General features: G+C 40.3%; 1 protein-coding gene across 5 annotated transcripts in view; it reads left to right on the forward strand.

The window, feature by feature from the left end:
- Nucleotides 1–6,377, forward strand: part of ERC1 (ELKS/RAB6-interacting/CAST family member 1) — a 342,335-nt gene extending 335,958 nt beyond the window's left edge. For all 5 annotated transcript variants that reach the window (XM_021001454.2, XM_078156080.1, XM_021001457.2 and 2 more), the window contains one exon: nt 756–6,377. In XM_021001454.2, the coding sequence (XP_020857113.1) occupies nt 756–893 (138 nt within the window). In that variant the 3' untranslated portion in view covers nt 894–6,377. The remainder of the gene's footprint in view (nt 1–755) is intronic.
- The last annotated feature ends 5,609 nt before the right edge of the window (nt 6,378–11,986 follow it).

The raw sequence follows: 11,986 nt of genomic DNA on the forward strand, positions 1-11,986 counted from the left end.
ATATATCTGTTTGTGTTGAATTGCTTCCGTATCTTCATGTATGGCATGTACTTTTGTGGATTTGATATTTTCCCCAGTTCTACCAGTTACTAGTGCAGTATTAACAGTATTAAGCCATTATAGTTAGCTTTTTTCACTAAAGGAGAATTGTAACTATGGTGGGGCAACCAGGTTTCTGAAATTGAGAGGGCACAGACAGAAATTTTAATCCTTCAGCAACGTAGAACATTTGAGCTTAGCATCTAGTTAGTGGAAATTAGACTCTTTTCAAGATGTTGGAGTAAATGGGCATAACAGCCTCGCTTTCTCAAAATTATCATAGAAAAGATGAAAAAAAAAAGGACCAGACCAAAGTGAATGATGGACCATGGCAAAGAGGAAGTAAAAATACTGGTGATGGGTAGGCCTCAGAAATATATTCACTCCTAACAGAGGAATGCCTCCCATCGCTCTAAAGACACCCTCAGCTAGTTTAACTGAAGATGGAATGGTACCATTGTACTTAGCAAAAAGCAGAAGGTAAAATCCCTCATTTTTTCTGAACTCTATAATCATTTCATAATAACCATCAACACAGTTTTTAATAATAATGATGTCTGCTGTCTGTTAAGGACCTAGATTTCCCAAGAGGAAATGGGGAGATCATGATCTCCCAATTTCTCCACCTTGAGCCTTTAAATATATTTATGTTGGTTGACTTGAGTCCAGAACTTATCCTTACTTTATCTGAAAACCTTCTCTCTTTTCCATTGCAGCTTTGCAGTGAATTAGACAAAGGTGAGCGAGACAATGCAGAACTGCAGGAGTTTGCCAACGCCATCCTCCAACAGATAGCTGATCACTGCCCTGACATTCTGGAACAAGTGGTCAATGCACTAGAGGAGTCCTCCTGACCCCACTGAGTGACCTTGTGATCCAGCCCAACAGCCAACCCATTCAGTCCAGGGACCTAAGAAAGGAGCAGTAAGAACAACAGATATCCAGGAACCTCTGGTTTGCCTTGTACCTGTTAAAGCCAACCAGCCACACACCACAAACTACTTCCTATGCCTGTTCTTCCATCCAGAGTCCCACAGTGTTTTTGCATTCATCTTTTTGCCGTGGAGGTGATCTCCTCACTGTTTTGGGGGTTCACAGTGGGTGGCTTCCTCTCCACAGAGACCTGTCATCTAGTTGTCCTCAATGGGTAACTGTTGGAAGCTAACGATACTGGTTCAGCACAGGGACATGAAGCAGTTGCCTTTTCTCTTTTGTCCTTTTAACTTAAAAACAAAACCTACAGCTGCCACTTTGTAGTTCAGCATGTTGGAAAAAGAGGACCTGCAACAGGCCAGAAAATCTAGGGTGTTCTGTGTTTGAATTGATTTCTCTAAAAAGGGTTGTCTCACAGAAAGAGAGAAGTAGGGAAGGGAAGAGAGAGGCAAAGAAGCAGATTAAGAGAACACCAGCTCTTCCATTGAAACCGTAATTCTAGGGAGGAAGGTGCTCAATATTCATTCTTTCTTTTACTTGCCTTTTCTCATTATTGATTTTTGTCTTCAGGCAAGGAAGTAGCCACTTCCCTCTTGCCTCAGTAATGGTTTATTGAACACTGATTTAAAACACTATCACTTTTGGTTCTTTGCCCCCATCCTACCTATCCTGTCCTTCCTTGGCCATCTCCTCTGAAAAGCTAATGAGAGGCTGCTACAGGAAAGTCCGTCACACAGGAGCTCTTTGCCTTTACTGGGCTTAAGGCTGTCAGACAAAACTTTTCTAGTAAATTTTAAAAAAAAAAAGAGTTGGGAGCCTGAGGAGTTCTCACAGTCCAGTCAGGTTTGCCTCTGTAGAAGATAATAAACTGGATCTGTAGGAGTCTGGCTTGTGCCTTCTGAATCCACAAGCATTTCTCCAGGTCACTCCTCTGGGCTCTCGTATCTTGAAGCCAATAGCACAGCTGGTACAGCTTCCCTTTCCAGGCTCCCTCAGCGCATTTTGTTTCTCATGATTCATCGTGAGCATGGGAAGATGAGCTCTGCAGACTTCCCTGGCCTCCTCATGTGTGACTTAATGCCTTCCTATCTTTCATATGGGCTCTCTCCACTCCTCTAGAATGGAAGTTTTTTAGTAAATTCTTTTCAAGAGCCTGCTTTTCTAATTGTAGCAAAAATGATGCATTTAGGGGCTTGGGTCACTTACTGTTTACAGGAAATCTCACTTGGTTATTCAGTATGTTCATTTTTTTTTTAGTTGTCCTAAAAAGGTTATCCTATTTAGGAAAATAGCTTTAAATGCCCATTTAACACATTCGAGCTAATAATCACCCTGGTTTTTACTGTCTGTAAATTACTAATCAGCAATTAGACTCCAAAGTTACAAGAACCCTCAAATTGTTAAGGCTTTTTAAGGACTTTTCCAGAACACAGACAAGGACAGTGATGAATGATCAGACACTGCCACTCAAATATGGACAATTCATGTCAGAACTGTCCCTTTTACCACTTCCTTTGCCAGATATCCACATGTTTTGGTAAAGGCCATTGCCCTAAAACATTTAGGACATGCATTTTCTCCCTCACCCCCAATTACCCAAGGAATTTAGCGCTGTCCATAAAGTCATCATATCCATCAGACTTAACATCTTCCAGCCGCCACTCCCTGACTGTCCCATTAGCTTACATTGTCAGAAATCTAAGAGCCCTCATTCCCTGTTGTAAAATGATACCTTCTCTCTGTGAGATACCAGAATTTTCTTTATCTATGGTCTAAATGAATCCGGCTCATAAACTTCTTACTGATATGTTCCTTGATAGGAAGGCTAGTCTGTTGTGGGGTGGAGTGAGGAGGTGAGACAGTGATTGGGGAGTAATGGCAGTCGTTTGTGACCAATTACCTGAGTTCTTTTTGTTTATCGCACTGCCCATAAATCATCTAAAACTCCACAGCCTTTCCAGGCTTGGGATGGTGGAGCCTTAATTGAGCCACCCGTGTATAGCTGAACTTCTGAAGAACTGTCATGCCCTTGGTGGAGCCAAATGGAGACATCAGATCCAGGGCCATGCTTGAGGATCTGAGCCAATTCTGCCTGTTTCTTGTGATCAGACTCACAAGCGGGTCACCTCAGGCTCTTACCCATCTGGAGTATTAACGAGTGCTCCCCTTCCTTTCCACTTTCACTCCAGCCCTCCCCTTGGATTTCTACCATGAAATCCATCTAATCCTTTTCTGGGGCTTTGGGAGAAGAAAGATCTAAGAACAGACTTGATCTGACTTGGTTTCTTCTGAACCATAGAAGATGAGCTTTTTGATCCTACTTGGATAGAAATCCTGTCTTATCAGACAGTCCTAGGAATTGCCTTCAAGAGGAAGGCATCTTTGGCCAGCAGTTAACACTGATGGTGACTTAACTTTCCTTTGCAGAAGGAAAGTTAATCAGATCACTAACTTTTGTGTATCTTTCTGGGCTTGGCGCATTCGTTCAATCAACACATATTGATTGATTTCCTACTTGTATAAGACATGCTTGGGCATCATCATGCAGGCATTATCAAGCAGTGGCTTTTGTGATTTTGCCAAATTACTCAATTGCTGCTCAGTGTTTTTTGCCTTGATTATCTTTTCACATTTGACAAGGATGTTTGACAGTAACCTTCCCAAACTTCTCCATTTCATTAACCATTCTGTTTGCCCTTTCTCACTTGAAGATCAATTACCCTCAAAAAATATAGTTCCTGGAGCAGTGAAAGAGAGTGGTGGGCTGAATCAACCTAACAATTGTATGGGAGTGTTGATGACTAAAGAAATTGAGAGTGTTTCTCTCTGTGTGTGTCTCTCTGTCTCTCCTCCCATCCCTACGTATCCCTCTGGTGTATTAACATACTGATCTATGAAGAATCTGGACTGAAGTTTGTATACTAATTAAAATGGGTAATTCATTCCAAGTTTGAATGTAATGAAACATATGTGTGAACCCATTTCAGCCCTGACAGCAACCTGGAGGAGTTTTGAGTGATTCTATGCGCTTTCCTGAAAAAGGGCATTAACAACAGTGGTGTAGTGTAGGATATTAAAAGCTGAGACCTTCCTCATAGTTGATGGTACTGCTGGCTAACATTTAAAGTAAAGTTGTCTACGTTATAGGAGAAAGAGGGCTGTAGTAGGAGAAGAAGTCTGGCATTAAACTATGAAGGGAAGGCTAGGCTTGGTCGTCCACCAATGGGAAGCCAAGTGTTTGTCATATCTTTTTCCCAGATAAAAGCCTTGAGTAAATGAGGAAGAAAATAAAGGGCACCATGTGCTAAATCTCAGTGATTCCACTGGGCTAATTCCTCTCTCACTGATGTTCCAGGACTGGTATTTGGTGTTGCTGCTCAAGGGTTCTATATCAAAGAAAAACCCACATAGCTTTTCTAGACTCAGTCTCGTTCTGCCACCTCACCCCATTTCCCGAAAGCTCTTAGCTGCTCCATAGGTTTTACTTTTCTGCTCTAGGAAATTTGGGGGGTTTCCAGAGGATAAAATGCTTCATTTGTCTACTCAGTGGTAAATTACCCCAAGATTGAGGCCTTCAGTCCAGGGTATATATTTGGGCATCTTCAAGGTTTCAACAAAACCTTGTTTCATTAGGAGTCACTATTTCCCCCAGCCATCAAAGCCCAGAGGCTGGAGGAAGTTGGTGTAAAAAGAGAAAGCTATGATTCAGCAGTACTGTTCCCATAAAATCGGCAGGGACCTCCATATAGAGCATGTGGAGGCCATCGTCCGGATGAGATCCATCCTGCTCATCAAGACAGTGGGGAGAAAGCTATCTGACTGAACCATTCAAAGGAAAGCTCTTTTAAAAAAATCTGTGGGGTTTTTCATGTGAATTGAGGGGATATCTAAGCAGGAAACAAAAGTCCCCTTCACTACAGGGAAATCCTTCTGAACAAAATGGTTGCCTCTGCCAACTCTTTCTAAAGCAAAAACTGTTTTCAGACTTTTTAGTGTCAAAACTATAACCAGGAGGCCCCTGACTTTTCTGATGTGTTTGGCAAGTGCTGTGACCCTGTCATTGATATTTCTTCTCCTGACTTTTTTGGGGGGATGAAGAGGTTTAGGGTTTGATTTCTTGGGTTCTTTATCCCCCATCCCTCCTCCTGTTTTGTTGTTTTGTTTCTCTGCTTGTCAATATTGTCTGTGTGGTCCAGAGAACTGGAGCAGTTATAAAACCATGTGTGTCCATTGTTGAAATGTTTTGTTTTGTTTTTTAATGAGAGAGAAAAAAATAGTTAGTGGAACTGAAAAATAAAGAGCTGTGTTTTATAAAAAAAAATAATAATAAAATGCAAACCAATATTGTTTTAATAAAGGAATTCAAGCTAGGGACAGCCAAACTCCTCCCCCTCCTCCCAGGCTTGCTGAGGAAAAATTATGGGCCTGCATCTGGATGTTTTGCCTTTTTCTACAAGAGTTAGAAGAAAATGTAAGCTGGATCTTTTGAGTAAATGTTTCTGAGTCCACGCCCCCAGTGCCTAGCACCATGTAGCATCAGGGGCTGATCTCTTTGACGCTTTGTCTAAGTTCATTAGCTATGGTGCTAGGGTGAGTGGTTGGCGGCCCCCCTTCTGGCAACAGCCACAGTACAGGCCACACAACCTCTTTCCTCTCCCCTTGGTGCTATTTCATCCAGTTAACCTCTCACTTTTCAGGCTAGCCTGAAGCCTACATGCCAGGTGAGACAAATTACACTCAGTTCTCAACTCCTTCAACTTTCAGTCCCCTAATTCTTGCTCTTGAACTTTTTAACCTCTTAAGTTTTCTGGGCCAGAAAATCTCCAGCCAATGAAAATGCTTTTGGAAAAGGAGATGAATTAGACCAAAGCCAGAGGACTCACTCCTGGGCCTGAGCAAGGCTTCTGGACCCAGCTCACTACACCATACCGCACCAGTATTTCATTTGCTCTAATACACAATCCTTTATGACCTGCCTGCCCCACTGCAAGAACAGCCCAATAGACATCCAAACAAGTCAGCACGTCCAAGGTAGGAACATCAGGTACAGCCTGGGACTCTCTCCTTTGCTTGTTTCAGAAGAGAGGTGTTGCACTTTAGTGGAGGAGGAGAGGAGTATATAGGGTACCATCTCCCTTATAGCTTGAGTTCCTTTTTGGTAACAGAGGCAGCTGGAGATGCTGGTGTTACCAAACCTGCCCACTGCCTTCAACTGTATGTGTGTGTGTGTGTGTGTTGTGTGTGTTATTGCTGGAGTTGTGTAACTGACAGGATAATGATAATGCAAAGAAATTGTGTTATATTCAACTTTGCCTTGATAATTATTATAAACACTTTGTTCAGTTTTCTTTTTTTATTCACAAACTTAATTCATCAGGAAACTATAAAGTTATTTAAAAATTCTACACTGTCTCTTTTTTGTCTTGCCTATTATCAAGAGTTCTGGGCCAAAGGGCATTGAGGCCTGCTTGAAAGAAAGACTTTGCAGGGTCACTCTCAGGTGACAACTTCAAATGAATGAGCACAATTAGAAGGTGGAAGAGAAGTTGCACAGTCAGTCAACTGGCATAGCTGTTGTTGACACAGTGATAAGGGTTAAGACTCAATTCAAACCTTGAGCTATCTTTAGGACAATAGTCTTCAGTCCAAATGCACCTAGATCTAGAAGAAATAAAATAGAGCATAAGAGCATTGTTCTACATTGTTGGGCCCCTTTGATCTTTCAGAAAACTTAAAAACAGTTATAACCAAAAAGTAAAGATAGAATTTATTTCTGCTTGAATGACTCTATAACAGCCATCTAAATCGGGTGTGACTGGGAAACTCCATCAGGTAATATGAAAAAAGTGAAAAAAAAATCCCTTTGTGTCAAAGTACAGACATTTTTGTGTTGCTACACACTCAGCAGGATGAATTTCTACCTCCCTCACTGTGTTAGTACATTTTCCTGGGCCCTAAACCCGGGATTCATAATTTTAGTGAGACATGTTGGTTATACTGTTTCCCTTTAGCCTTTATTATATTACTTTCAAATAGGTTCTTTCCTATCTGTGGTCTCAGCTAAAAGGTGAGAAGTATTCTGAAGCACTTACTTTGGAATGTTTGCATGAAATCAGCCAATATGGATTATGAGAACCATGAATAAAAATGCCCTAGGAGGGGTGGTTTTGATGATTGCTATGAACTTGGAAATGATTGGAATTTCCAGCTTTGATGATTACTACTGGCTAGTCCTCAATGAAAACTGAGTTTGGAAATTTTTTTTCTTTCTTTTTTTAAAGATTTCTGTCCTAAATATTTTAGTTTTTTCCAGGAAAGATGAGTAGTGTTGGAAAGGAGAGATGAGGAAAAATACTTCAACCCCTACTGTGTCGCAGTTTTTGCCTCCATATCTCAAAAGCCTTCATACGTTGTTTTCTGCCTTTTCCCCTTTGGAAGTTATATAGTCAAACTAGTGTATTGTTTTTCTTAATGGAGGAATTACTTCTATAATAGTTCCTAATCTCCATTTCTGCCACATTTTCTCCAGCTAGACCCCTAAGCTTTCTGGGGTGTATTTGTAACTTTGTCATTGACTTACATAACTTTAGTAAAAGTTATGAGCCTTGGTTTCCACATTAGGTAAAGTGGGGAAATAATGCTGGCTTAATTTATGAGGTTTTTGAGAAAATAAAGTGAGATAATCTAGGCAAAATTACTTTTAAAAGTATAAACATTAGACTGGGAATCCTGGGGAAAGGTGGAGTTTGAGTTTTCTTAGGGACATCTCTATTCTTCACACAGACTCATGGAATTCTGGAGTTGGAAAGGACCTCACCAGCCATATAGTCCAATCTATACACAAAGGAATCCCCATTATGACACATCTGACCAGGTTGTCCAGCCTCTACTTGGAGAACTACAAGGAGGTAGAAACCCACCAGTTGGTCAATAAACATTCATTAAATGCCTGCTGTGTGCCAGGCAAAAGACAATCCCTGTCCTATTCGCAAAATCTGATGGAGAAGACATGCAAATATGTAAAAAAACAAGCTATGGATAGGTTAAATAGGAAATAGTCAAGAGCAAAGACACTAAAATTAAGAGGAGTTGGGAAAGGCATGCTGTGGAAGGTGGGATGAGGCAGCCTGTTCCATTTTTGGGCAGCTCATTGTTAAGATGTTTTTACTGACAGCAAGTCCAAGTCCATATGACATATCTTCTATTATTGGACATAGCTATCATGTCACCCCCACCTGTCCCCATCTTCTTTTCTCCAGGGTGAGCATGCCTATTTCCTCTAATCAGTATTTATTTGTCATGAAACTCAATGCCCTTCACCATCTTTATTGTCCTCTGGAAACTCGATGTCCTTAAAGAATGGTGCCTAGAACAGAACAATATGATACCCATGAGGTCTGACAAGGGCAAAGGACAGTGGGACTGCAACCTCCCTATTTCTGAAAGCTATGCCTCTGCTAATGCAGCCCAAGATTACGTTTTCATGTTTAGCTGCCAAATCACACTGACCACACATTGAGCTTACGGTCCATTTATATCCCGGGATCTTTTTTAGAGCTGCTGTCTATCCATGCCTCCCCCACCCTCTATTTGGGAAACTGATTTTTTTTTTTGGTACCCAAGTACAAGACTTATATTTGTCCCTATTGAATTTTATCTTCTTAGATTAAAATTTTTAAAATTCCAAAATACAGAAAAATACAAGAATGACAAGAAAATAGGTGAAAAGAACCTACTATCAATCTATTGGAAAATAACTGAAGACTAATTCACCAATTGATTAGTTTAGGTGTTTCCACTGCCTCTTGCTTTCCCCTGCTCCAACAGGTCCAGGGACTGTCACAGGTGGCCACGACTGGTGAAATTTTAGGTACATGATATATAACGTGTAGATGTATACATAACAGGAAGAAAAAAAATAAGTGAAAATTGTGGGGCAGCTAGGTGGCGCAGTGGATAGAGTCCTGGCCCTGGAGTCAGGAGGACTTGAGTTCAAATATGGCCTCAGACACATAACATTCAAGCTGTGTGATTCTGGGCAAGTCACTTAACCCCAATTGCCCTTGCCAAAAAAAAAAAAAAAGTATAAGTTGAAGTGAATGTGAAGGCTTATAGGAATCACTCAGCTCTCCTGATGAACTCTCTCAGAATCCCTCTTGACTATTCCCCTAACACCACCTTAAGGACTGAAGAAAATTAGTTACTGAGAAGTAGGATGGTGGAATCCATAAGAATAGGGCTGGTAGTAAAAAGGACCATTTAAAGGAACCAATTAGAGTCCCCCTGAAGCAGTGTCACGACTGTTCGCCTTCACTTGATAAGGGAAAGGTTCCTAACCTGAGGTCCATAAATGTGTGTGTATGTAAAACTGTATTTCAATAAAATTAGTTTCCCTTGTAATTCCCATGCATTTTATTTTATGCATTTAAAAAACATTCTCAGAGGAGGTCCATAAGCTTCACCAAACCACCGAAGGGTCCAGCATTAGAGCAGAGAGAGAGAGTGGGGGTGGGGGGAGGTGTTAACCTATTTAAGAGAAATATTTCATCCAATAATGGGAGTCCAAGAAACCAAAGCCAGGCACCAAAGAATAGGGGGGAAAGATAACAGTGGCTAGGTCTTCTAATGGAAAAAGATTAGTGGTAAGCTCATTACAGCAAGGACAAATATAGGAAAAACATCAGGTTATTTGATTAAGACAGAAAAAAGATGAGTAGGGAAGAAAAATCATTCAAAAAATTCATCTAAGGAAACTGGGTCAAAAACCACTTAAAGAAAGGGAGGCCATCAAAGATTCTAAAAAGAGCCTGGGCTCTGGATTCAGAGGACTCTCACATCTGCACTACTGGTGTGATTTTGACAAGTCACTTAGCTGTCTTGGGCCTCAGTTTCTTCATTTCTAAAATGGAAGTTTTTGACTTGATAGCCTCAGATCCATCTAGATCTATGATCCAATGAAACAGCAATGCTGGAACTCCAAGAATCTTAAAAATAATTCAGAAAAACGATTGAAAAATTATCTGGAAAAAAAATCAAACAGGGGTCAGCTAGGTGGCACAGTGGAGAGCACCGGCCCTGAAGTCAGGAGGACCTGAGTTCAAATACGACCTCAGACCAAATACTTGATACTTACTAGCTGTGTGACCCTGGGCAAGTCACTTAACCACAATGGCCTAAAAGTAAAAAAAAAAAATCATACAACAGTATCTCCGGACTCTACCTTTTCCCTAGCTGCCTTCTCACACTGCAGATGTCTCCACTCTGTGGCCCTCTCTTCTGATTGGTTAGACCCTGCCCCAGACCACCATTTCAATAGGTAACCAACCCATGCTGACTTCAGCTCCAGCTCCGCTACTAAATTCTACAGCTTCCCTTCAATATAATCTTCCCCCATTAGAGTGTGATCTCCTTTAGGATAGGGACTAGGGGTGTACTGGAGCCAACTTGAACCAGCTCTTGAGAACTGATTGTTAAATGTTTGGTGTGTTCATTTACACCGCAGAAATCAGCAAATGCTACAGATCAGGTTGTGATTTGTTGTCTAGATTTAAGGTGATGGAGAAAATATTCATTGTTCAGTTGTTTCAGACTCTTATGACCCCATTTTGGGGTTTTCTTGGCAAACATACTGGAGTGGTTTGCCATTTCCTTCTCCAGCTCATTTTATAGATGAGAAAACTAAGGCAAACAGGGTTAATCCCAGGGTCACACAGCTAATAAGTGCTGAAGCTGGATTTGAACTCAGGTCTTCCTGATTCCAGACCCAGAACTCTATTCATTGTGCCACCTACCTGCCCTTGAAAATGTAATAATGCAGATTAAATTTAAGTATGTCACAAATACATTTTTGGAGAGCCAGTTGTTAAAACATTTATCAGCACACCACTTATACGGACTTTTTTTTGCTTTTATTTGTATCCCCAGTGTTGAGAACATTATAAACATTTAATAAATGCCCTATCTAAAGACAAATTAAATTCTTAAGAAGGAAATCAAGTCTGGCTAGAGACCATTTAATTTAGAACAAAATATGAGTCCCTCTCCATAATAGTGTATTATCTCTAAAATAAATGGAATACAAAAATATGTAGATAGATGAAAAATAATGGAAGAAAAAACAAGGTTGGAAAACACGTAAAGCAAGAATATTGAACTTGAAGACTGAGTGCGAAGAGATAATCCAAAGAGTATAGATCTTCAAGAAAATAATGAAAAAGAAAACCTGAATATCATATTACATGGTAATATACATACACTTTTCATCATGACTCCTTTGGAATTGTCTTGGATCATAGTATTGCTGAGAATGGCTGTCATTCAAAATCCTTCATCGTACAATATTGCTGTTACTGTGCACAATGTTCTGGTTCTGTTCACTTCACTTTGTATCAGTTTATGTAAGTCTTTCCAGATTTTTCTGAAATCACTCTGCTTGTCATTTCTTATAGCACAGTAGTATTCCATTACAATCACATACCAAAACTTGTGCAGCCCAATTGATGGGCAGCCCTTTGATTTCCAATTCTTAGCCACCACAAGAAGAGTTGCCATAAATATTTTTGTACAAATAGCTTATTTCCCCTCCCCTTTTTTAAAAATCTATTTAGGATGCAGACCTAGCAGTTATATTGCTGGATCAAAGGGTATGCAGAGTTTTATAGCTCTTTGGGCATAGTTCCAAATTGCTCTCCAGAACAGCTGAATGAGTTCACTATACCAACAGTACATTAGTGTCCCAGTTTTCCCACATCTCCTCCAACATTTATCGTGTTCCTACTTTGTTGTATTAGCCAATCTGATAGGTGTGAAGTGGTACCTCAGAGTTGTTTTAATTTGCATTTCTCTAATCAATAGTGACTTAGGGCATTTTTTTCACATATAGATGGCTTTGATTTCTTTGAAAACTGCCTGTTCATATCCTTTGAGCATTTATCAATTGGAGACTGACTTGTATTCTTATAAATTTGACTCAATTCTCTACATATTTGAGAAATGAGGCCTTTATCAGAAATAC

This window comes from Phascolarctos cinereus, unplaced genomic scaffold (assembly GCF_003287225.1).
Source record: "Phascolarctos cinereus isolate Bilbo 61053 unplaced genomic scaffold, phaCin_HiC Scaffold_1;HRSCAF=81, whole genome shotgun sequence".
NCBI classification, from domain to species: Eukaryota; Metazoa; Chordata; class Mammalia; order Diprotodontia; family Phascolarctidae; genus Phascolarctos; species Phascolarctos cinereus.